Genomic DNA, 27,972 nt, shown 5'->3' on the forward strand with positions numbered 1-27,972 from the left:
CACTGCCATTGCTCACAGCCATGAAGGCTGTTCCCATGTCATTGCCTGTGCTCACAGCCATGGAGGCTGCTCCCCTGTCACTGCTTGTTGTCACAGCCACGGAGGCTGTTACCCAATCCATGTCAGTCTTCACAGCCACTTAGGCTGTTCCCCTGTCACTGCTAGTGCTCACAGCAACAGAAGCTGTTCCCCTGTCACTACCAATGCTCACAGCCACAGAGGCCGTTCCCAAGCCTCTGTTGGTCCCCTGGCCATGGAGGCCGCTTCCCAGTTTCAGCTGCCAGTACTCAAAGCTGTGGAGGCCATTCCCCATCTCGGCCAGCATCCATGACCATAAAGGCCGTTCCCCTCCCACGATCAGTGCCCATGCCTTAGCCATCCACGGATCTGCCCCCTGAGCCACCCCCCCTCGAACCATGTCCAGCGGCTGACGCCTGGTTCACTGCCCCCTGTCCAGTGGCCACCGCCCAGTCCTGTGTCGCCTCTGCCCTGAGACCTTCTCCCAGGCCGCCACACCCTGCCTCCATCTTAGGCCTCCTCCCAGGCTGCATGACCCTGCCTCGCCCTGAGGCCTCCTCCCAGGCCGCCAGACCACGCCCTTTTCCTTAAATTATCTCCCTGGTTTCCCTCCCTTCCCTCCATTTCTGTTGTGTTTTCTGTTCGTGTGTTTGTCTTTTTTTCAATTGTTTGATGTTCTCGGGGGGGGGGGGGGGGGGAGGGAACATCATCCCCTGTCTGTCTTGTATTTCGTGTATGTGCTTTGTGTGGGCAGACAGGTCTGGTTGTTGGTTACCGCCTTGCACAAGTTACCGCTGTGTGCCCTCCAGTGATGTCACAGTCCTGTCATTTTTTAGTTTTTGTCTGACGAGGACCGTGGCATCACCGTTCCCAGTTTGTTTTGGTCAAAGCACGTTTACGTTTTGCCCTCATGTGTTTCAGGTGCCGCCGGCATGCAGAATCAGCGTTTCCATGGGAACCCTGATTGTTTCCATGGGAACGCTGATCATGACAACTTTCAGCTGCGAGCTGCACCTGCCCCAAGTTTGTTTCCTGTTTATTTAAATCCCCTCATGACGCTGGATCGTTCAATGTGGTTTAACGTTTATGTAGTTCAGTGTTGAATGTAGTCTGGCTTATGCTAATGTGTGTACTGTCAAGCAACTAGCCTTGCTCTTTGTGTCTAGTTGGTGCTGTCTCATGTATCTGTTGGTTGCCTGTCTCTGCCCGCGTGTCAAGAGTGTGGTTACCTTCCAGCTTGCTGTATGCCTGTCCTCGCTGCCCACAAATCGCCAGTGGAGCATTCTTTGTAGCTGCATCCAGTGCTGGGGTCACCAGTTTTTGCCAGCACAAGTTTAAGTTGACGTTTATTGTTGTAAATAAATCCTTTGAACTGTTCCTTGGCTATTGGGTCTCTGTCTCACACTTTCTGAGAGTGGCATCATTTCCACCACACCAAAAACACAATTTGCCCCTGATAAAGTTTTTTTTCAAAAGTTAGTGTACTTGTTAACCAAGTGGACAAAAGTGTCAGTGAAGAGCATGTTTGAGATTAAATATGAGACAAAACAAAGAAAAATTAAGGAAAATATCACTTGTGAGCAGGAGATTTTTATTGGTCGTTTTCCAATCAAGCTGTAATTTTGCCAAATTATGCAAAAAGTGTAAAAATATCAAATAATTGTGTGTATTTAGGATACACCAAATGTTGAAATGCTATGAAATTAGCCTTAGCAAGACAAAGGAGTCGGTCATTTTATTTGAAAATGTAAAAAATGTCATTTCTATCAGCGTCATTTTCAGCACAGAATACTAATAAACACAATACAGAATTTGAGATGTGCTGGAAATCACACTGTGGTGGGAATTTTCATGACAAAAATGACATAAATCTCCTGTGATGCATGCAAATACGCTTAAACTAGAGTGTGACATTTTTTTTTAACAAGACTTTACTTTCCACAGTGCTAAAAGTGCCTGAAGTTGAAGAAACACCTATTGTCAGTTTCTCTATCTGTGTCTCTCTCAGTGTGCCAGTAAGATAAATGGAGGCCAGTTCTCCAGCTCTAAGGAGTATCCAGACGAGGCGCTTCGGTTTGCACGCTCTCATCCCCTCATGTTCCAGGCGGTGCAGCCTGTTCACAGACGGCCCATTCTGCTAGACACTGAAGGAGGGCGTCGACTCACACAGCTGGCGGTGGATAGGGTGGAAGCCGAGGATGGACACTACAATGTTCTCTTCATAGGGACTGGTACTATATATTTAGCCTCTGTTTTGCCTTCTACACTCAAATCTGCTCTGTCATACGGGCCTTTTAAAAAAAGTAATTTCATAATTTATGCTTGGAATTGGAATCACTGGAAACAATCTACATAACTACATTTTTGCAAACTGTCTTTTACGTGCCGCATTCTAAATTTCAACACAGTTTCCTGGTAAAATGAGAGGCACTAAAATAACCGTGCTTTTTATTCTTTTTCACAAATCACGAGTGCAATGGCTGATTATGACTTTATGTCTTATTTTACACTCTATTACTCACACACTTTTTGTTATGATATCGAAACACTTTTACTGTAACACATCATTTGAAAATTATACATTTTAATGCTAATATGTATTACAGACCCAGCTACATCTACACACTTATTCCAATGTGATCAGCAGTGTTGGACTTTGGACTTGTCAGACCGCGGGTCGAGCCCAGTCAGGCACACAAAGTGACACGTGGGACGAGTGTCTCATAGAAGTGATGCGATATGACGTGGTTGCTTCAGAAAATTTCAAATGTGTTTTTTCCACACTATTGGTTAGGTTTAGGTAAAAGTTTTAGGTTAGTGAGGTACATTTTACTCATTAAAACCTCCATTTAATATTCACCTTAAAAACCTTGTCTGATTACAACACCATTTCACTCGCTTTTGGTGCCCCCTGCTGGACATTTCACTGGGAAACTGCAGCAAAATGTTTAATAAGGCATGCAATTTTGCTTGGCAAAAATGTTTACTCAATCACGTAATGTTCATGTGATCAGGCTGGGAAAACTGGACAAATTAATAGATTGACAGCCTAATTCTCGGTCCTCTCTCTGTTTATCTCAGATAATTCCATTGTTTTAAAAGTGATCACAATCTACAACAACGAAGCCGACACAGTTGAAGAGGTTCTTCTTGAGGAATTGCAGGTTTTCAAGGTTGTCACAAGTCCTTCGGCTAACTTTTTTTTAATCTTCACAGTATGTCGAAACCATTTCATTTCTATTAGAAACATTCTTCACACTAAACACTTTTTTGTTATCCCTCACTCTAGGTCCCTGTTCCTATTACAGAGATCATCATCTCTACCAAAAGAGTAAGACTTTCTCAGTCATTCCCATATATTTTATCTTTCTTTCTCTTTTAATTTGTTTTTTAAAATTTTTTTTATCCCCTTTTCTCCCCAATTTGGAATGCCCAATTCCCACTACTTAGTTGGTCCTCGTGGTGGCATGGTTACTCACCTCAGTCTGGGTGGCGGAGGACAAGTCTCAGTTGCCTCCGCTTCTGAGACCGTCAATACCCTCCCTAGCAACCGGGCCAATTTGGTTGTTCAGGAGACCTGGCTGGAGTCACTCAGCACGCCCTGGATTCGAACTCGAAACTCCAGGGGTAGTAGTCAGCCTCAATAATCCTGGATCTGGGTAGCTCAGCGAGTAAAGACACTGACTACCACCCCTGGAGTCGTGACTTCGATTCCAGGACATGCTGAGTGACTCCAGCCAGGTCTCCTAAGCAACCAAATTGGCCCGGTTGCTGTGGAGGGTAGAGTCACATGAGGTAACCTCCTCGTGGTCACTATAATGTGGTTCTCGCTCTTGGTGGGGCACGTGGTGAATTGTGCGTGGATGCCGCGGAGAAGAGCGTGAAGCCTCCACACGCGCTATGTCTCCGCGGTAATGCCCTCAACAAGCCACGTGATAAGATGTGTGGATTGACGGTCTCAGACGTGAAGGCAACTGAGATTCGTCCTCCACCACCCGGATTGAGGCGAGTCACTACGCTACCATGAGGAATTAGAGCGCATTGGGAATTTGCCATTCCAAATTGGGGCGAAAAAGGGGAGAAAAAAAAAAGAGTGTGAGGGGTGAGTTGAAAATATATTTATGTGGAAATCAACATTATTCCACAAATGCTGTTAATTGAGCTTAACTTGTATTGAACCAGGAATATTCTTTTAAACTTGGAACTGGATAAAAGAAAATATTTTAACATTGCACACATTATTAAAGGTGCTGTAAGTGATTTTTTTTTTTTTTCTTGAAAAAGTATGCAAAAAATGTCCCTACTCCCTTAAAGATATTAAGGAAATAAGTGTCCTGAGATATCTCACCGGTCTCTGTGACAGCTGTAGACTTGGCAAAATGGCAAACGCTTTTCACATGTCAATCATTTTGCTCATTCTCATAGTGTTGGATTTGAAGTGGATCATTGAGGATATGATTCATTATGTTTGTCAGTAGAGGGCGCTATTGTGCCACTGTTGAATTTGACAGCCGCAGGAACAAACAATGCTGCTCTTTTGCTCGGTTTTGCTCTCAAAATTATCTTTGGAGGGAGAGGTTTTGGAATGAGGGGGCGTGGCTAATTCAACAGCTCAGTCACGTGAAAGCTTCAGAATTCTAAAATCGCTTACAGCACCTTTAAACTTGCAAACTGGAATGGAACACCTGAGATGAAATTACTGTGATGCCCTCACAAACATTATTATTTTCCACCTGGAGATGGTAGTATTGAGAAAACTTACATGCATGAGTCCATTGCAATCTTGATACCTTTGGAAAATTCAGTTTTTATAATCAGGCAGGCACTTGATTACTTAATTACTAATTTTGATAATAATTAATAATGATAACAAGTCATTATATGACAAAAGACTGTAAATTACAGCACCTTATGATTACTGTAATATATTGAAATATTTGGAATACTCAACAATAATGCTTAACATTTTATCTGCATGTTTTTATCTGAATGCCACACAGTGGCATTCATCACATGTAACGAAGCGGTTGACATGAGTGTGTTTGTATCTCCACAGCAACAGCTGTATGTGGGCTCTGAGCTGGGTGTAACACAGATCCGTGTGCACCAGTGTGGGCTGTATGGTTCAGCCTGCGCCGACTGCTGCCTCGCCAGAGACCCCTACTGCGCCTGGGATGGATTCACATGTTCCCGGTACTACCCTGCAGGACTCTATACCAAAAGGTACCAACACTTACATACTGTAAGAGGGTGTGGCCACTGTTAGCACTGTGGACTTGTGGAAAGTAAAGTCTCCTAAAAACATGTTTCTGAAAGTCATAAATATTCCCAGCACAGTGTCATTTCCAGCACACCTCAAATTCTGTATTGTGTTTAATAGAATTCTGTGCTGGAAATGACGCTAATGGAAATAAATAAATACATACATACATAAAACATTTTAACAGTATAAGAGGGGCAGTGGTGGCTCAGTGGTTAAGGCTCTGGATTACTGATCAGAAGGTCAGGGGTTCAAGCCCCAGCACCACCAAGATGCCACTGTTGGGCCCTTGAGCAAGGCCCTTGACCCTATCTGCTCCAGGGGTGCCATATCATGGCTGACCCTGCACTCTGACCCCAGCCTAGCTGGGATATGTGAAAAGAAGAATTTCACTGTATATGTGCAAATGTATAATGTGTGATAAATAAAGAAAATTATGAAGATTATAAAAAAAAAATATTAATTATTATTAAGAAGACTTGACATGTGGAAGAAACTATGCAATTTCTTTCAGTGAACTTTGCATTACAAAAGTGTTATGAAAGGGTTAGTTCACCCAAAAATCAATTACTCACCCTCATGTTGTTCCAGACCTGTATAACATTCTTCCTTGTGTGGGACACAAGAAGAGATTTTAGGTAGAATGACAGCCTCAGTCACCATTCACTTGCATTGTACTGTATGGAGAAAAGATACACTGAAAATAAATGTTCAGACTAAACATATCATTCTCACAAAATGTGTCAAGAAAATGTCCAGGGCTGCGTTTCCTGATAACAATCGATCTTTTCTCTTAAGAGCGTTCTCCATGTGTGAAGTTACGAACGTTCTTTCCTTTAATTAAATAAATAGCTTAAATCAATTAATTAAATAAATAGCTTTGTAATTATTTTGTCTAGTAGGCTACAGTCTATTGTTTTTATACAGTCGCTGCTTTGTTCATCATATGTGCGTTTAATTGCAATGTTCTGTTTACACAAATTCATCTGTGGGTCGAGGTGCAAGCGCAGGGTCAGTGAAGACTATCTATATATATATATATATATATATATATATATATATATATATATATATATATATATATATATATATATATATATTGGATGCCTTCATTTTTAATTATATTTAATTAAATATTATTATATATTAGAAAAAAATATCCGCATGTACTTGATGTAAGCAGGACGATATAATTATATTCTATTTAACTATAAATAAACAAAAAAGTATCATGGTCACATTGTATACTACTGCATAAAGTATAAGAATCTCAACATGAACTGTATTAAATTGAATTAAGTTTAATTTTGCAAATGTCCTGCAGGTGTCTGCATAAGTTTCTATCATTAATATGCTCTTAAGCGCTCTACAATTACTCCACAGCACTCGTAAATCTTCAACCATTTTCAAGTACTACTTAAGTTATGATGATTCTGGGAAACAGCCCATAATTATAAGATGATTCGTGCAACGTCTGTAGGATCCACTTAGGCCTTCGATGCTTTTGGGAAACAGGGCCCTGGTCTTGTTTAGCTTTAAAATCAATCAATCAATCAATCAATACAATAAAATAATATTTGCATAAATGAAATGAAGCCTGTATTTAGGACCATTTAATATTTTTTTTAATTAATATTACTTTTTGCACTGTGAAAATGCAAGAAAAAAAAATGATACTGTACAAATTTATTATTATTAGGATTCCTCCAGTAGGAGGAAACCTATTGTTTTTGTTAGTATTCTTATTAGGATTCCTCCAATATCTCAAAAAGTCACCAGTCAAAAATTTTCTAATTTGGCACATTGATACTACAGGCCACGAGTAACTACCACACCAAATATGGCCCACGTGAACCTATAGGTGGCCCTACAGGCCATGCACCAATTTGTCCATTTTCAAAGTGATGCCATTTCCACCCCATAGGTCCAAAATTTCTGAAACCTGGTATATATGCCTCATTTCTCACGAGGAACAAAAAAGCCTCTAGAACCCATAAAGTCCGCCATGATGGATTTTCCTGTACAACACAAATTTGTCCAAAATTACAAAAATCTACTCCTCCTGAACCATTGCTCCAATCGACTTGAAACTCGGTATGTATGTGTAGGATACATGTCTTTCAATTTGATATTTAGCAAAAATGAATACAATACAAAATGGCTAAAAGGTGTGCATTTATGTAAATGTCCACATTGTCTCAATATCCATATGTCCAAAAAATCTAATGCCATTTTGACTAATGTTTTCCCAACCTAACAGGCTTCAAGATGACATCACTCTGAAGTACTGTGCAAAATGTCACCTTGATATGTCAAAAGATGACAGAATTACAGTTTACTATTATTTATCGCTAACGCTAAAATAATGCTTTACAAATCCGCTAGTCATAAAACCGATAATTTGATTCAATCACCAGTTCATATGAAGAATCTTGCAATGTTTAATAACAAATTAATGAAATGTTGTGTACATGTGTGAAGTACTTTTCTCTATCATGCCAATTTTTACATAATTTGCAGTTTTGAGGAGGAATCCGCATTGCTGCTTACAGCTTAAATTATTATTATTATTTTAACAACATGAAAGAAAGGCTGTACCAAGGGAATACTACTTTGATGTATAAATACTTTACAATTTAAATAATATAGTTTCTTTCTTTTTTTGCATCGTGGTAATGAGAATTGAGGTTGTAAAATGTGTGCAACTGTCATGAAAATAATGTCACAATGTCACACGTTTTAGATTCAAAAGAATATGTTCTTTAGAGTCATTTGTTTGGGAATTTTACTACACTGGTTGCACTGTATGTTTTCCACTTTAAAATGAAAAAGAATCAGCTCAAAAGAGTCATTCATTTGAGACTACACTGGTCATGCTACAATGTATGTTTCCTGCTGAAGATTCAAAAGAACCGGTTCTTTAGAGTCATTCGTTCGGGAATCAGACTGCACTACTCGTGCTATATGTTACACACTGTAGATTCAACAGAACAGGCTCAAAAGAGTCATTGTAAAAAATCTTAATGAACCTAAAAATAGTCTTCATTTTGCAAAATGTAATTTCTTATTTGTTTCTTTTCAATTTTAGAGTAAAATAGGACCAGGACATTGTTTATCACCCTAACATTCTGTCTTATGTTTCTTTTGGTGTTCCACAAATAAAGAAAGGTATATGGGTTTGGAAAAACATGGAAGTGAGTGAATGATGACAAAATTTTAATTTTCAGGTGAACTGATCTTTTAACCCAATGGTTCCATTAGTGATCTCGGTGAAATTGGAGAGCATACAGTATGCTTTTTTTTATGCAAAGCCAGACATATACCTGTCAGAGTCATAGAACAAAAATGTTTGTCACCTCATGGTACGCGTTGACACCAAAAGCGGCACGCAGATATTATGACATTTGCAGACAGACTGGGTTATGTCAATGTCTTGTTTCTATCTCATTCTTCAGACGTTTCAGACGGCAAGACGTCCGCCATGGCAATGCGGTTCAGCAGTGCAACGGGCTTCAGCTCAGTGGTACGCTCTGATCGATGCCGGATATTACAGTTTTAGAAACTTTGTGACAGATGAGATCTGTGACTGAAAATGCAGTGTGTGTGTGTGTGTATGTGTGTGTGTGTGTGTGTGTGTGTGTTACAGAGGATCAAAGCATCTCAGAAAAGCTGGTATACGGTGTGGAGAACAACAGTACTCTACTAGAATGCAGACCAAGATCACTACAGGCATCTGTTACATGGTACATTCAACGTGGCGTGGACATTGAGGAGGTATTAACACACACACACACACTTTTTTGAACTATTCCTTTAAAAGTAACACCTGAACATTTATTGAAAAGAATGAAAGTGCTCAGATAGAGTCTCCTAATGTGAACAGAGTTCACTTGGATACTCACTCTGTGATACTGAGCTGTTCTCACATAGTCAGGCACTAGGAAATTATTCCATCACAAGCTCTGGTCTGAACCCCTAATGAGAGAGGACTGTTAAATATAGATTAAAGCGGCATTGCAATATTCTGACCTCAGGGAGGCTGGTTAATGTTGCCCCAATGGTTCAATACATCTTAAATAGAAAATAATAAAGACATTGGCTGTGTCACTTTGACCATCATAGCCCCATTTCTGCTCTCTAACATCTCTCTGCAGGATCACACTAACTCATACTTCAGATAATGGTGCATTTATTAGTGGCCGGCATTACTGCAACTATTGCACATAGGGTTAGAGGTCTAAATAAACCCCGAAAGCCAAGTTTTACATTTCGCCACATCCCTCATTCAACTTAGCATGTGCAATGTACATGAATCATACTTCGAATCTTGTGGCCTTTTTTAGGAGAGGTGTACTACTACTTTTCAGACTTGCAATCAGACTTGTGATTTTCACCAGGCAGATGATGAAATGGGTACAAATTTTATACAAATAGAAATTCACTAAAAACATCTGGATCAGAAGACTTATTTGTATGGGGGCCTGCGTAGCTCAGCGAGTATTGATGCTGACTACCACCCCTGGAGTCGTGAGTTCGAATCCAGGGTGTGCTGAGTGACTCCAATTAGGTCTCCTAAGCAACCAAATGGGCCCGGTTGCTAAGGTGGGTAAAGTCATGTTGGGGTGTGTGGTGAGTTGTGCGTGGATGCCACGGAGAACAGCGTGAAGCCTCCACACGTGCTACGTCTCCGTGGTAACGCGCTCAACAAGCCATGTGATAAGATGCGCGGATTGACGGTCTCAGACGCGGAGGCAACTGAGATTCATCCTCCACCACCCGGATTGAGGTGAGTCACTATGCCACCACAAGGACTTAGAGTGCATTGGGAATTGGCATGCCAAATTGGGGAGAAAAGGGACTTATTTGTTCAGGATTTGCACTACATAGGTCATGCTATATGTTTCACGCTGTAGATTCATTAGTTTGGGAATCAGACTACACTAGCCATGCAGAATGTTTTTAATTCACTAAAAGGAACCAGCTCAAATGGGTCATTTGATTTGAAATCGGACTACACTTTTCGCATTGTGTGTTTCCCATTTTAGATTCAAAAGAACAGGTTCTTTAGAGTCATTTGTTCGGAAATCAGTCTACACTGATCGTGCTGTGAGTTTCATGTCATTAAAAGTATCTGTTCCTTCCTAACACTTCTAGCAACCACCCAGGACACCCTATCAAGCACACAGCAATGCACTAAAAACCTCTCAGAACATCATTGCATTGTAGTTTAATTCTACACCCTGGTACTGTACAGTTGTGACTGACCAGCATTGCAAATGAAGTGCACAAATTTTATTGTCTCCTTTGCTCTCTCTCAGGTGAAAGGTGATGAACGCTTGATTCGGACTCCTCACGGCCTGTTACTCCTTCAAATCGCCAAGGGAGATGCAGGAGTCTATGTGTGCCAGTCCACTGAGCACGGCTTTGTACAGACCGTGGTACAAGTCACTTTGGTGGTCCTGGATGAGAATAAAGTGGAGCATCTCTTCCATAAAGGCGAGGAGGAGGAAGGCGATTCCCAGCACAGATCTCCACCCTGTCCCTTCCCCAGCCTGCCCTCCGCCCCCTCCTCCTCGAAGCTCTGGTACAAGGATTTCATGCAGCTGATTGGCTACAGCAACTTTCAGCGGGTGGAGCAGTACTGCGAGAAGGTGTGGTGTGTGTCGGACAGGAAGAGAAAGAAACTCAAGGGAATGGCACCCAAATGGCGGTACACGGAGCAGCGGGGGAGAGCACGAGTGCCCCGACACCCACTGGGACATTAAAGATTGTTAGAAGAGAAAAGGAACACTTGAAACTCTTGATACATAAATGTCTATTGATATTAAAAACACAAACAAATTACTTTTAGAGGAATGTGCCGGGTTAAATACAAGTTTAGCTCAATTGACAGCATTTGTGGCATAAAGTTCCACAAAAAAATAAATAACAAATAAATATATATATATATATATATATATATATATATATATATATATATATATATATATATACTGATCAACCACAACATTTAAACCACTGACAGGTGACGTGAATAACATTTATTATCTCGTTACAATGGCACCTGTCAAGGGATGGGATATATTAGGCAGCAAGTGAACAGTCAGCTCTTGAATTTCTGTTGGAAGCAGGAAAAATGGGCAAGCGTAAGGATCTGAGCGACTTTGACAAGGGCCAAATTGTGATGGCTAGATGACTGGGTCAGAGCATCTCCAAAACGGCAGGTCTTGTGGGTGTTCCCAGTATGCAGTGGTTAGTACCTACAAAAAGTGGTCCAAGGAAGGATAACTGGTGAACCAGCGACAGGGTCATGGGCGCCCAAGGCTCACTGAAGCGCATGGGGTGCGAAGGAGAGCCCGTCTGGTCCGATCCCACAGAAGAGCTACTATAGCACAGACTGCTAAAAAACTTAATGCTGACCATGATAGAAAGGTGTCAGAACACACAGTGCATCGCAGCTTGGTGTGTATGGGGCTGCAGAGCTGCACACAGTGTTTTTTTTTATGTTTATAAACTGGCCCCATTCACTTCCATTGTAAGTGTCTCACTGTAAGCGCTATTTGTGCTTTATTTTGTAATAAACAATGGAAAAAGTCGAAATATTGTTTTGTGGTACTCAACATTATGCCACAAATGCTGTTAATTGAGCTTAACTTGTATTGAACTCGGAACATTACTTTAAAGTCCTTATAATGTCTTACCATTGGGTCATTCCCACCGAAACCATTAAGGACAGAAACATCTCTACGCAAGTATGTGAACGCAAACACTTCTAGCGACGCAAGCTTTATTTGCGCTACAAAATGAGTCGGAATGCAATTCAAAACACAATTATGTGTTGCATTCTCAGTGTTGCCACAAGGGGCACTATAGTGTACATTAGCTTGAACTGTCCGCTTCTACGCTGTTTAATTTACTGTCAGCTACTGTAATGGCGGAGCAATGGTTTGAACAGAATCATAAGGCTAGGGTAGACTTTGTTTTTCCACATGCCGTTGCGTCTCACATGATCGAGCTTTTCAAAGTATTAAAGTTTTGACTGTGAGCCCATACACGGACGCTACAGACTGTAAATAAGTGGTTGCACATTCTCTGTTGCTAAACCTTATGAAAGCCCCAAATGTGTCAGTGATGGAAGTAGTTTAAAATCAGTTTACACAGCCTGACAATTTAAACGGCATTGATGAGAAGAAAACCTTGCGCCATGCACACACATTAATTGGAGGGCTTTTTCATCAGCACATCACCACCCTTACAAAAAGTTTCTAAATGCATTTATAATGATTTTCATAGCATAAATGTCATAGTTTGATTTATAGAAACCATAGTCACATCTAATGTAAAAATGTAAAGTAACTAGCTTTGTCTGCCTCCAGGAAATTCCAGAATATTTTAGTTTAGCCCTATAAATTTGGTGTTTTTGCAGAGGACTTTTGTCAAATTTTACTGTCGTTAATATTGGTGAATTTACTGCATCCCAAACCAATGTTTCATTGTCAAATGTGCATTTCAGTGGGATAATTATGTATAGCTGCACAAATTTTTGCTCTACAATAATAATACCGATATTTTTACTAGTAGTACAGCAGTGCTACTAAATCAGGTGCTGGTGCCACCTTCTATAAAATAAATGTTAGTCTGGAGCCCTGCGACTGCTTTGTGACACTCTTTAGTTTACTAAGTTTACATCTGCCACAGTAATGCAACAAAGTATGTTACGTACAGTGCAATGCGTACTTGTGTAAAGTATCTTTCTGGCCTAAGACTGCAGCGAATGTGCTGGAGAAAGAGGTCAAAAATGTGTCGCAGTGATTTGAATATATGTACAGTGGGTCTTTCGTGACCTTTCAGTGACAATGCCAATATTAAAGTTGCTTGTAAAGGATGTGCAGTGCTGTCTGCCTGACTGGGCTGTTAAAAGACAAAGGACTGAATGGAAACCGTCTCAGGATCATGCAAATGAAATTTCCTCTTGGACTGCTATGAACAATGACACATGGTGGAGACCAGCTGTCCTCTCTCGTCAGTGGGAGACGTGAGAAGCAACCTTGCGCACATGCCGATTATATTTATCTCTATTTTCATTATTTTAACTAATTTATTCTAGACAGTGTTTTAGGATGTTTTGAAGAATTTGTAGTGGTTTTAGATGTTCTCTTAGGCTGCATCCACACTAATCCATTTTCGTTTAAAAACCCTATTTTCCACTTTCCAGAGTGTGCATTAATGGAGGGCATTTTCGAAATGCTTCGTTTTCGGTGGAGGAGCGGCGCAAATGTAGAAAAATGAATGGTTTTTCAAACAACAATGTAATAGTGTGGACGCAGCCTTTGTTTCAACTGGACACATATTACTGCATTTTAATTGTGTGTGTGTGTGTGTGTGTATAGATTTTACGATTATTGATCGTAATGTATCATTTCTAGTGATTAAACCAGCATTATGCAACATTGCGACATTATTCAAGCTACTAAATTAGAGTCAAATCATGATGTATCATTTCAGTGAGGTCAAAGTTTGGCTGTGTATCATGATGTTGAGAATATGTTTAATGTTTACGTTGTTACATGTCATAATAAACCTAAATCCTAGTCCATATCTCATGTATTATGTGCTAGTATAAAATACAATACAGGCCCAAAGCCTGAGACCACATTTAAAATCATATATTCACAATCTAGTTTTAACTAGGAAACGAGCTAATTTTGATTAAATAGTATTATTTGTAATTGCATTTTTGTTGTTTTTACCAGTGGTCTTAGACTTAATGAACAATCGAAAATGTCCTGGTCATATTTAACCCCAAATCAATATGAAAAAATAAATAAATCAATAAAAATAATTAATATAATATTTTATTTTGCATTAAAAAAAAAAAAAAAATAGGTTTGCATTTAGGACCATTGAGATTTTTTGCTTTGTGACATTTATTTCTGGACACTTAAGCACATTTTACCCCCCAATTTTCATTACTGCAACACGTCCGGACATTTTGCATTTACAAGCATTGTTTTCAGTAATTATTCTCATTATCGTAACAAATGTTTTTACTCTATTTCAATAGAAAAGTTGAAAAGATGGTGTTTTACAATGATTTTCTTAATTAAAATCAATGCAACTGAAATGCAGAACCAAGACAGTATTAATATGATGTAGAAATACTTTACAATTTAAATAATTTTTATTTATTTTTTTCACGTCACAGTAATGAGGAAATCACGACCATCTTTTTTGTATTGCTGTAATGAGCATTAAAATGTGCATAGCTGTCATGAAAATAATGTCACCATTTAAAAAATCTTCATGGCCCTAAAAACAGGCTTCATTCTCTATGGCAAAATATAATTTCTTATTTATCTTATTTTCTTGACAGATTTTGTGAGAATTACCCATTAATGTTTCTTACAAGAATTCTATTTCTTGCTCAAATGCTTCTGAGAATGTGTGTGAAAGGAAGCACCATATTGTTTTTGACATGATAGATGGATGAAGTTTGTATTCATGGAGATGTGCGGTATTATTATTCAGACCTTGCTGTCTGTCTTTGGCCTCGTCTTTCTCCACCACAGCCATTCTCTTCCTCTCTTCTTTTCTCTACTTATTGCAGATGGGCCTCTTAATTAGAAATATGTACGCTGGTCTGCAATGGGAATAAAGTATTTTATTTATGAGTGAAAGAGTCACCCAAGCGCATCGCTGATAATACTTTAGCATTTACATGCAGCAGAGCAATGATTGCTCGGATGATTCATTAGAATGAATATTGCTTCCTCAGTCCATCATTTTACTCACAGTTTAAGACATTTCAGCAAAACACTGAATCATATGAACCCTTTGCTCGTGTTCAAATTCCAGACTTTGTTTTTATTCATTATTAAAGTGAGATTAGTATAAAACAAATAGTGAATACCTTTTGATTTTATCACATGTGTGATCGTTCCATTTCCAGTGATATTTCCATTTCCAGTGATTCCATGATGCACTGTGAATCAGGTCGCCCTGCACTCTCAAAATACTTACAGTATATATTTGTATATATCGAAATAATTTGCAAGATTTGGGGGAATTTTTGCCTCTTGAAAAGAAATCTAGTCACACGCTCATAAGCCTGCATGTAAGCTCGATTTCACTCAGAGCAAGTTTTATTGAGCTTCTTCCTCTTATGAGGAGAACACTGTCGGCTTCCTGTCTTCAGCTTTACTCACCTCGCCCACAGACTTCTTTTTATAAAGAATTGCTGAAAAAGTGTGTGAATGCAGTGTTTGCGGATGAAAGGCTTCCGATGACAGTGCAACAACGTTCTGCTGAGGTGTCTTATCCCTTTTCAAGCACGCACACAGATAGGCTACACACACACACATGCACAAACATGCACTGAACCTCTAATGTTGTGCATTTCGATTGCATTTCTTAATTCTAAATATTTCTTCATCATTAAGAGGAATTCATATTCACACCAGGTTTGCTGTCAATGTTGACATGCAAAAACCAATGACATTTACATTTACCAATGTCAAACATGCTGAGTAAATGATTTAATAATTTTCATTTTGGGTTGAACTGTTCCCTAAAAGATAAAAGAGAACAGCATTATTGATTCTGCAAAGGTGAGCATCATCTATGTAAAATATTAATAGAACATGCAGTATATCATCCGTGAAGGGAGCAAAAGAATTTATTTTCTGCAATTTTAACTAAATACTGTAAATGCAATTCCATAGGTGAATTAGTGTGCCATTTTATCAATCCATTAACCACAATGTAAGTAACGATAATTATTTGACATTCTCTGTTGGCTTTATCACGTTAAATCCTTTGAAATGGTTTTGCGTGATGCTTCAGTGCAGATATAATCCATGAGCTTGGCTTAGTCCTACTGTTCTTTATCAAAGTTCATCAGCTCACAAATAAACACTTGTCTCTTACTTCAGAATGACACCAGAAGACCACGGAGGAGGCTGAGCAAACGTGTTCTCTGCAGGCTCCTTTAAGAAGCAGTTTTTCAAATATTGCAGTTTAGTTCAGGATAAAACCCAAATCAGTTTGTTATAAGCCTGGAGAGAATTTCACGGCAAGAGTTACTTGATGTTGGTGTAAATGAGGATATCATCAGCATTTGTGTTTGGGAATGTGCACATACAGTAGTGGTCAAAAATATTGTCACCTTTGGTAAATATGAGTGAAGAAAGCTGTGAAAAACAATCTGCATTGTTTATCCTTTTGATCTTTCATTAAAAAAATTCACAAAAATCAAACCATTAATTGAAGTAAACAATTGCAAGAGGGGAAATATCTCATTATTAAATATATATTTTTCTCCAAAACACATTGGCCACAATTACTGGCACCCCTAGAAATTCTTAAGAGTAAAATATATCTGAAGTATATTCCCATTCATATTTTAAATTTTTTAGTACACCTGGGTGACTAAGAACATGAAATTGTTCAGCTGTGACTTCCTGTTTCAGAGGGGTATAAATTATAAATATGAGGTAACACACAGACCAAATTCACTTAGTCATCCATCACAATAGGTTAGACTAAAGAATATAGTTCTGATGTGCGGCAAAAGGTTGTTGAGCTTCACATAATGGGAAGTGGCTATAAGAAAATAGCCAAAGCATTGAAAATACCCATTTCCACCATCAGCGCAATAATTAAGAAGTTCCAATCAACTGGAGATCTTAAGAATCGACCTGGAAGAGGACGCGTGTCTATATTGATTCCACACACAGTGAGGAGGATGGTTCAAATGGCCAAAAATTCTCCAAGGATCACAGCTGGAGAACTGCAGAAATGAGTTGGGTCTTGGGGTCAGAAAGTCTAAAAAAAAAAAAAAAATTTTATATATATATATATATATATATATATATATATATATATATATATATATATATATATATATATATATATATATATATATACAGACATCACCTACATCACCACAAGATTTTTGGGAGGGTTTCAAGAAAAAAAAGCCTCTGCTCTCACAACAAACTCAAGCATCTTCAGTTTGCCAGACACTACTGGAACTTCAAATGCGACCGGGTTCTGTGGTCAGATAAAAAAATTAAAAAAAGAGCTTTTTGGCAGCAAACACCAGAGATGGGTTTGGCGTACACCGAGATGAAGAAGTACCCAATGCCCGTGGTTAAATGTGGTGCAACATCTTGAAAGTTGTGGGGCTGTTTTTATGCCAGAGGTCCTGGACATCTTGTTCGGATACATGGCATCATGGACTCTATCATATACCAACAGATAAAAAATCCAAACCTGACTGTCTCTGCCAGAAAGCTTACAATGGGCCCTGGTTGGATCTTCCAGTAGGACAATGATCCAAAACACACATCAAAATCAACACAAACATGGTTCGCTGACACAAAATCATCCCAGTGCCCTGACCTGAACCCCATAGAACACCTGTGTGGTGAACTGAAGAGGAGAGTCCACCAGCGTGGACCTCTGAATTTGAAGGATCTGTAGAGGTCCTGTATGGAGGAATGGTCTCAGATCACTTGCCAGGTGTTCTCCAACCTCATTATGCATTATTAGAGATGACTCAGAGCTGTTATCTTGGCAAAGGGAGGTTGCACAAAGTATTGAATAAAAGGGTGCCAATAATTATGGCCAATGCGTTTTGGAGAGAAATGTTTATTTAATAATGAGATATTTCCCCTGTTTCAATTTTTTAACTTCAATTAAAGGTTAGATTTTTGTGAATATTTTGAATGAAAGATCAAAAGGATAAACAATGCAGATTTTTTTTCATAGCATTCTTTTCTCGTATTTACCATCGGTGCCAATATTTTTGGCCAATACTGTACATGTTTGCGTTTAAATGGAAGTAAAAAAAAACAAAAAACATATATATATATATATATATATATATATATATATATATATATATATATATATATATATATATATATATATGACATATGTTTATCCTTTTTACCCTGAAATATAAGCAAGATCCAGGTCACATTTAAACCCCACATTAAAAATAAATTATTTATAAGGAGAATCACCATTGAGATTGATGACAATTACATAAAAAGTATATATATATATATTATATTTTGACAATTTAATAAATACATAAACTTAAAAATAGGAAGCTGATTTTTTTGTAGTGTGAAATAATATTCAATTTGGATGCCATATGTATATACATAAAAAGCTTTCTACTATAAATGCAATTTATATAGTGAGATTTTTTTTATCTTGCATTATTGTTTACATTATTCTTCAATATATATATATATATATATATATATATATATATATATATATATATATATATATATATATATAATACTGTATACATATATATAAATGGAAATTTTTATTTTTCTGTGTGACATTTTTGACATTACTGTCTGTGACAGTTTTTTTTTTTTTTTTTTTTTTTTTTTAATCAAGCACATTTCATCTCAAATTCTTATACTGTGATGCGTTTGGATGTAGTAAAAGTAATGTTAATGATATTTTTTTCCCCCAAGTTTTGGCAGAGAATCAGTGGAGAAAATGTGCTTAACTGTCAATTAAAAAATAAATAAATAAATAAAAACGTAATTTTCTTTGAGCAAAATTTTATTTAGTATTTCTTTCTTTTGATTTTGGGGTGAAATACCCAAACATGTTTTTGACAGGTTTCGTGAAATTCACTTAAAGGCACAAGATTAAAATAATTTTGTTCATCTCAATGTCATGCAATTCAGCTGTTGGGATTAATTATGCAGTCTGATTTGTTGTTTCACAGGAAAGCAATGGCTGCTCTGGCCATCAGAGGTCACACAGGACACAGACGCATCAGTTCCTCTTCTGCAGATCACAGTTTTATACATCACACACACTCAAGGCCTGCTTTACTCATACTGCCCCCAGCACAGTTATGGAGGAGTTAATACCCACAATTCATCAGCCAGTGTGGCACATCACCCACTCTGTCCCTTTACAACTCATCATGAGTGCACAGACACTGACTCAGAGAAAGAGTCGAGGCACAGATGAGAAAAATATACAGGAGAGACACTGGCAAAGAAAAGAGAGCTGAGATATTCTTTGGAGAATATAGAGAAAGGAGGGAATATTCATTAGCATGAACATTTATAAAGGATTCAAGTCAGGAACTAAAAATTAATCTAAAGTGGCAAAAAGGAGTTTGACAACCAGATGTAGCTCATTGCAGCAACCTGTGCAGTTTATAGAAAGTGAACAGCCAGGTTGCTGCCATTTTAGGGAAGCTACTTGTAGTTTGTGGTGTAACCATGTACTTCAGAGTCGAGGGGGATGTAGGTAGCACTTTCTTTTCTCAAGAGATGCAAAAAGTAAGGGAAGAAGTAAAGGGCCATTTTGAGGAGTGTGAAAAGTTTGACCACCATTTCAGTTAGCATACTTCTGCACTGTTCTACACCATTCCATAGTAATACGTAATGCTTATAATAAATAATGTGTATGCAGTATAACAAGTGTGTTTACACTGAACTATGCAACAAGATGTAGAGAACTACAGTATTAGTGCTCGGATGATGTATGTCAACCAAAAGAACAAAATGTGGAATGCTGGACACCCAATTCACTCAGCTGTCACAGTCTGCCCTACAGAGTGGACGGGGCGCGGTTACTTGGCCGCAATGCTGGCATGTCAAAACATTGTCACAATGGCGGATACGACAACTACCAAAACTTCTGTGGTGAAGACAACATTTTACAAATGTGAGATGAATACTTCACTATCACCGTATGTTGTGTGAATATGTATATCATTTGAGATATAAGTATCGGACTGAGATTGGCTAATGTGCTAACGCTATCAGCAACACGTCCCGTTTAAACGTGTGTTTGTATTTTCTGAGATATTTGTAATGGAACTACTTTAAACTGGATTAGGCCTATTTACCGTTTTGAATTATTGAATTTTGGATTATAGGATTCCTCCACAGTCAAATGTGCTTTGTTTTGTCCAACATCCCCCCCTCCCAATTATTTATTTTGTATATATATATATATATATATATATATATATATATACATATACACTGTATATATAGGCCTATATATATGATGCAATCATCAATAGATAGATCGAATCTATGAAATCAATGGAATAGACTCATTTATTTAAACCTATACATTGTTTGTAGTGGTGACTTGACGTGGTTACGTGGCAGGACATGGAAACATGGTGAAACAAGGTGTGGGGCATGGCCTGGTGAGACAGGGCGTGGAGCATGAGACCAGGGTGGAGCCCGTGGGGGATGGAGCCGTGAGAGACTTGAGGGGCGGAGCCATGGAAGGCGGAGCTGTGAGAGGCTCGAGGGGCGAAACCATGGAGAACTTGATACCCAGAGAGAAGCCGAAGAAGGGACTTGAGCAAAGGTTAACATATTGTGCAGTTCAAACATGGGAGGTAATTGTGATTTCAGGTAGGCCAACATAAAGTCATTGACATGAAATAATTAGAGCCTGTCCAAGGAGCTGGGGCGTATTTTCCTCAAGTTGTGAAGCATGAAACGGTGGGATATTAATGTGAGTTGGTCATGCTGTGATGTCACTACATCCAGCATGAACTTCTCCTGAGGTGAAGAGAGGCTGAACGGGGGAGATTGTAGTGAGGGGGAAATGGAGCTCAGTTTTGTCCAGGTTTTGATGAGATATCTTTCAGGTCAAGACGTGAGGGGGCAAAGTGAATATTTCTCTGACATCACAGAGGTGGAGACAGAAGTGAGAAGACCAAATATTCAAACAATTTGAAAATGTACAGTGTAAACATTTACAGTATTTAATTAGAGTTCACCTGTTCATTCCCTTCATTGACTGTGCAGATGCAAGTTTTAATATTAAGTTTCTGATGTGGATATATTTTATTAATGGTATATATGGGATGTGTTTGAGTGAGGGGATAATTAATATGTTTGTGAAGCTGGGAAATCCCAAACATACAGGATTATTTGAATGAAATCTAGACTAGATTTTTCTTAAAAAAAGAAAAGAGAAAGGAAAAAATCACTGTTTGCACATTGTAAAACTATTTTTTTCTCTCGTCATTTGTCGTCAGCAGTATGTTCTAATTAAAATCATTTATTTATCGTCATGATCGACTCAAAATTGAATTACTTTTTAATATTCTTTTAATTATAGTTTTTTTTCTAATTGTCATTATGCACAGATATATATATATATATATATATATATATATATATATATATATATATATATATATATATATATACAGTGCATTCAGAAAATATTCAGACCCTTTGCTATGACACTTAAAAATTTAGCTCAGGTGCATCCCATTTCTCTGGATCATCTTTGAGATGTTTCTACACTTTGATTGGAGTCCACCTGTGGCAAATTCAATTGATTGGACATGATTTGGAAAGGCACACACCTGTCTATATAAGGTCTCACAGCTGAAAATCAGAGCAAAAACCATGAGGTCAAAGGAACTACCTGTTAAGCTCAGACAGGATTATGTCATGGCACAGATCTGGGGAAGGCTACAAATAAAATAAAAAAAATGTTAAAAACAATTGGCTGCATTGAAGATTCCCAAGAGCACAGTGGCCTCCATAATTCTTAAATGGAAGAAGTTTGGAACAACCAGGATTCTTCCTAGAGCTGAGCAATCGGGGGAGAAGGGCTTTGGTAAGAGAGGTGTCCTTGAGTGGCCCAGCCAGAGCCCGGACTTAAACCCAATCGAACATCTCTGGAGATACCTGAAAATGGCTGTCCACCAACGGTTCCCATTCAACCTGACAGAGCTTGAGAGGATCTGCAGAGAAGAATGGCAGATAATCCCCAAATCCAGGTGTGCTATGCTTGTTGCATCATGCCCAAAAAGACTAGAGCCTGTAATCTCTGCCAAAGGTGCTTCAACTAAGTACTGAATTAAGGGTCTGAATACTTATGTCAATGTGATTTCAGTTTTTTTTTTTTTTCTTTTTAATACACTTGCAAAGTTATGAAAAATCTGGTTTTTGCTTTGTCATTACGGGGAATGGAGTGTAGACTGATGTGAAAAATAATTTAAAGCATTTTAGCATAAGGCTGCAACATAACAAAATGTGAAGAAAATAAAGGGGCCTGAATACTTTCTGAATGCACTGTGTGTGTATACATATACCATTTTTAACGCTGCTTCCTTATACTGCACTGCAGGCTTTCAAATTAGATCTTTGTATGTTCAAATCTTTGTATGTCCTTTTGGGAGTGACACGTATACAATTTTGGTATTGGGCTGTTGGATTATTTTTGAGTAGCCATTGGGATATCTTTTTCACACAGACCTGGCAACCCTGACACAGGGCATCAGTGCATTTACATGCACACCAGTCCGTTGATTTACCAAAAAGCTGCTCATTAAAATTAGCAATTAATGAGATTTAATAACGGTAAAGGTTTTAACTTGAAGAGTGAAATTGGGGTAATGGGTAAAAATCTATCAGGGCTGCATTTTTCCCCAAAGCAGTGCAAGCTTAAGTTGATCGTAGACACCATTGGTGCCAATCTACTTAGGCTTATGATGCTTTTGGGAAACACAGCCCTGATCGGTTTTTGCTTAAACTGTTTATGACTTAACAAACTGTTTCTAGCTATGACTGGTATAAGCTGCCACTTAGGGCCCCTGAGCCACCAGGAGACCCCACAAAGCAAGGTCCCTTTTTTCGTTTTTTGTTATTTTTAAATATACTAAAAGCTGCAAGAATCAGGCAGCAGTTATGGCTCAATTAGACAGTTAAAGTGGCCCGAGAGGGAAGGGAGAACTGCAAGGAGAGTGTTGTAGCTAGATATGACAGGCATGTGCACGCTCAAAGGGGTTTTTAGTCATCATGAAGAGTAGCTACCTACAAGTCGGGAGTGAAAAATAAAAAAGGAAGAGGAGGAGAAATGCAGTCAGACCACTGGTAAGAAATTAATGGAATGATGGGGCCTTCAAGTAGGATTTCACTTAGGGCCCCCTTATGCTCAGAAACGGCCATGCTTAACCACAATAAAGGCAAACCGTTAAAGGCATTTGCACGTTTTAGGTTTATGAAGCAAGATTGTGCATGGAAACCCAAAGAACAGTGGGTCATTCGTGACATCAGATGGGTCCGAAATTATGAAGCAGTGATGAAAAGTGGGTCCTAAAATGTAGATCTTAAAATATGATGGGACAAATGCAACAGGCTTCAAATAAAACGTTAAACACCTCTGACAATAGATTATGGAATTAGATGCCATTTCCTGACCTGGAATATCACAAATTATGTGTCTGGCATGCATACATGACCCCTGTTACACTATAGTTTGTGCATTAAAAAAGCTTAACCAAACCCCTATCAGAGTGGAATCATGTTTAATCTGGCATTGATCACCCTCAGTCTTCAGTTCCGCTCTGTAATCTCTGACTCGTTTACACACATTACATAACCACAACCTTTGCACTGTAAGAACATAACATCTGTTCCTGAGGCAGCAAACACACACACACACACACACTGCAGGATAAGAATTTAGTTTTAAATCAATAGCATTGACTTGTATATGACAGGTGACCTACGTGGATTGTACACATCATGCCGTAATTAAGCAATATCAAAATATTGCTATGAAAACAAATGGATGGATGGATGGAAAGACGGATGGGTGGGTGGATGGGTGGATGGATGATGGATGGATGGATGGATTAGCATTATAAACATTGTTCCTTGGCTTAAAAATCCATGAAATTAAGATTTGAAGTGTTTGTAACTCAAAAAACACGGATGCAATTTAGACTGTGGGGAACAAGCCCGTGCGTTTTTATAATTTAATCATGTTTGCTTGGTCAAAAGGAACTTTTGAGGGTGTTTATTTGGTTGTTATTCGAAATCTTAGAGGTTTATCTCTTTCTAGTATTATTGATGTTGTTTTAGTATAAATAGTTGTTCCATGCGTCACTTGGTTAGACCCTGTTCAGTGCTTATCGTTTTTGTATGCGAATGTAAATATGCATAGTTGAAGTGCAGTTTATGTGCACTTCTGTGTGCCCTAAAATCAGGCATTATTTTCTTAATTGAGCCAATGGAGCACAACTTTCAACAATAATAACTTTAAAGCCTTTTGAAGACTGGCCAAACATGAGCCCCGAGGTTGTTCATCGATGGTATGTGCTTCCGTTGAAGCCATCACTCTGCAAATTTCAATTTCATTGTTTAAAAATTGTATTTCATATCAGAATCCCTGCTAAACAACTACATTACCAATGGTTCAGCAGAGAAAGCTTCACCAATCAGAGAACCATGGCCAACAAAGCCTGCCATGATGCACAGTGAATGACGTAATCAAGTCGCTCTCCCTTTATCCTTAAATTACTTATATATTTGTACATATCACAATACTTTGCAAAAAAACTAAATTATATTGTTTCTATACTTATAATCAATGACCTAAAATCAATATTTTTATATATTCCCATATTTTTGTATTCAATGTCATCATTCGCAATGCTTCATGGGATTGTAGTTCTTTCCCTCATTAAAGACATTAGGTACACAGTCTTGTATCTTTGTCTTTTTGTCCTATTTTCAAATACTTTTTTGCTTTAAATCAAAGTTTGTAATGTTGTGATTCGCCTCGTTATTCAAAATAACTATTTTATGAATGATTTTGTGAAATCACCATAGAAAAACTGAATGGAATAAATACTTCTGGAACCAAGGCGGCTGAAAAAGTGGCCGGGCACTGTTGCGCTCTATTGAATTGATATTAAGTAGAACAATATTGTTTTATGAAAAGAAATTAAGGGGGGCTTGAGGCAAAAATGCCACAGAAAGTGACAGAAATGTCTGCTTTGTTCAAAATGTGGCAGCAAAAAAGGCCCCTGTAATGAATTTTTCTGTTCTTAAATGTAACATATAAAGTTCTTAATATTCTATTATTGTCCTAGTTATAAATATTTTTTGCAAAGTTGATTTTGATTTAATTTTAAGGGTAAGTTAATGGAGTCTCAATCTTGAGAATTTTTGTATTTGATAAAACGGATAAGATACAGTTTGTTTAATATTGTTAGAAACAAAATTGCCCACAGATAGGTAAAAATGCCCCTTACAATCAAATTCAGGGGACAAATATTGTATTTTGTAAATATTGTAGAAGGTAATTTCAGGGATGGATGGATGGATGGAAATTACAGATGGATGGATGGATGGATGGAAAAGGCAGATGGATGGATGGATGGAAAAGGCAGATAGATGGATGGATAGATGGATGGAAAAGGCAGATAGATAGATGGATGGATGGAAAAGGCGGATGGATGGATGGATGGAAAAGGCGGATGGATGGATGGATGGAAAAGGCAGATAGATGGATGGATGGATGGAAAAGGCAGATGGATGGATGTATGGATGGAAAAGGCAGATGGATGGATGGATGGATGGATGGAAAAGGCAGATGGATGGATGGATGGATGGATGGATGGATGGAAGGAAAAGGCAGATGGATGGATGGAAGGAAAAGGCAGATAGATGGATGGATGAAAAAGGCAGATAGATGGATGGATGGATGGATGGATGGATGGATGGAAAAGGCAGATGGATGGATGGATGGATGGATGGAAAAGGCAGATGGATGGATGGATGGATGGATGGATGGAAGGAAAAGGCAGATAGATGGATGGATGGAAAAGGCAGATAGATGGATGGATGGATGGATGGATGGATGGAAAAGGCAGATGGATGGATGGAAGGAAAAGGCAGATGGATGGATGGAAAAGGCAGATGATGGATGGATGGAAGGAAAAGGCAGATGGATGGATGGATGGAAGAAAAAGGCAGATGGATGGATGGATGGATGGATGGAAAAGGCAGATGGATGGATGGATGGATGGAAAAGGCAGATGGATGGATGGATGGATGGATTGATGGATGGAAAAGGCAGATAGATGGATGGATGGATGGATGGATGGATGGATGGAAAAGGCAGATGGATGGATGGATGGATGGAAAAGGCAGATGGATGGATGGATGGATGGAAGGAAAAGGCAGATGGATGGATGGATGGATGGATGGAAAAGGCAGATGGATGGATGGATGGAAGGAAAAGGCAGATGGATGGATGGATGGATGGAAAAGGCAGATGGATGGATGGATGGATGGATGGATGGAAAAGGCGGATAGATGGATGGATGGAAAAGGCAGATAGATGGATGGATAGATGGATGATGGAAAAGGCAGATGGATGGATGGATGATGGAAAAGGCAGATGGATGGATGGATGGATGGATGGATGGATGGAAAAGGCAGATAGATGGATGGATGGAAAAGGCAGATAGATGGATGGATAGATGGATGGATGGAAAAGGCAGATGGATGGATGGATGGATGGAAAAGGCAGATGGATGGATGGATGGATGGATGGATGGATGGAAAAGGCAGATAGATGGATGGATAGATGGATGGATGGAAAAGGCAGATAGATGATGGATAGATGGATGGATGGAAAAGGCAGATAGATGGATGGATGGAAGGAAAAGGCAGATAGATGGATGGATAGATGGATGGAAAAGGCAGATAGATAGATGGATGGATGGAAAAGGCGGATGGATGGATGGATGGAAAAGGCGGATGGATGGATGGATGGAAAAGGCAGATAGATGGATGGATGGATGGAAAAGGCAGATGGATGGATGTATGGATGGAAAAGGCAGATGGATGGATGGATGGATGGATGGAAAAGGCAGATGGATGGATGGATGGATGGATGGATGGATGGAAGGAAAAGGCAGATGGATGGATGGAAGGAAAAGGCAGATAGATGGATGGATGAAAAAGGCAGATAGATGGATGGATGGATGGATGGATGGATGGATGGAAAAGGCAGATGGATGGATGGATGGATGGAAAAGGCAGATGGATGGATGGATGGATGGATGGATGGAAGGAAAAGGCAGATAGATGGATGGATGGAAAAGGCAGATAGATGGATGGATGGATGGATGGATGGATGGAAAAGGCAGATGGATGGATGGAAGGAAAAGGCAGATGGATGGATGGAAAAGGCAGATGATGGATGGATGGAAGGAAAAGGCAGATGGATGGATGGATGGAAGGAAAAGGCAGATGGATGGATGGATGGATGGATGGAAAAGGCAGATGGATGGATGGATGGATGGAAAAGGCAGATGGATGGATGGATGGATGGATTGATGGATGGAAAAGGCAGATAGATGGATGGATGGATGGATGGATGGATGGAAAAGGCAGATGGATGGATGGATGGATGGAAAAGGCAGATGGATGGATGGATGGATGGATGGAAGGAAAAGGCAGATGGATGGATGGATGGATGGATGGAAAAGGCAGATGGATGGATGGATGGAAGGAAAAGGCAGATGGATGGATGGATGGATGGAAAAGGCAGATGGATGGATGGATGGATGGATGGAAAAGGCGGATAGATGGATGGATGGAAAAGGCAGATAGATGGATGGATAGATGGATGATGGAAAAGGCAGATGGATGGATGGATGATGGAAAAGGCAGATGGATGGATGGATGGATGGATGGATGGATGGATGGAAAAGGCAGATAGATGGATGGATGGAAAAGGCAGATAGATGGATGGATAGATGGATGGATGGAAAAGGCAGATGGATGGATGGATGGATGGAAAAGGCAGATGGATGGATGGATGGATGGATGGATGGATGGAAAAGGCAGATGGAT

General features: G+C 39.0%; 1 protein-coding gene across 2 annotated transcripts in view; it reads left to right on the top strand.

Annotated features, from left to right (window-relative positions):
- Positions 1-13,969, top strand: part of LOC127417067 (semaphorin-3E-like) — a 70,275-nt gene extending 56,306 nt beyond the window's left edge. Inside the window, exons 12-18 of one of the 2 annotated variants that reach the window (XM_051656784.1) lie at positions 2,027-2,249; positions 3,100-3,191; positions 3,308-3,349; positions 5,081-5,241; positions 8,734-8,801; positions 8,925-9,052; positions 10,597-13,969. In XM_051656784.1, the coding sequence (XP_051512744.1) occupies positions 2,027-2,249; positions 3,100-3,191; positions 3,308-3,349; positions 5,081-5,241; positions 8,734-8,801; positions 8,925-9,052; positions 10,597-11,043 (1,161 nt within the window). In that variant the 3' untranslated portion in view covers positions 11,044-13,969. Of the gene's footprint in view, positions 1-2,026; positions 2,250-3,099; positions 3,192-3,307; positions 3,350-5,074; positions 5,242-8,733; positions 8,802-8,924; positions 9,053-10,596 lie in introns of both variants that reach the window. The other variant, XM_051656783.1, reaches the window with a different exon arrangement.
- Positions 13,970-27,972: the final 14,003 nt, after the last annotated feature.

This window comes from Myxocyprinus asiaticus, chromosome 26 (genome assembly GCF_019703515.2).
Source record: "Myxocyprinus asiaticus isolate MX2 ecotype Aquarium Trade chromosome 26, UBuf_Myxa_2, whole genome shotgun sequence".
NCBI lineage: Eukaryota > Metazoa > Chordata > Actinopteri > Cypriniformes > Catostomidae > Myxocyprinus > Myxocyprinus asiaticus.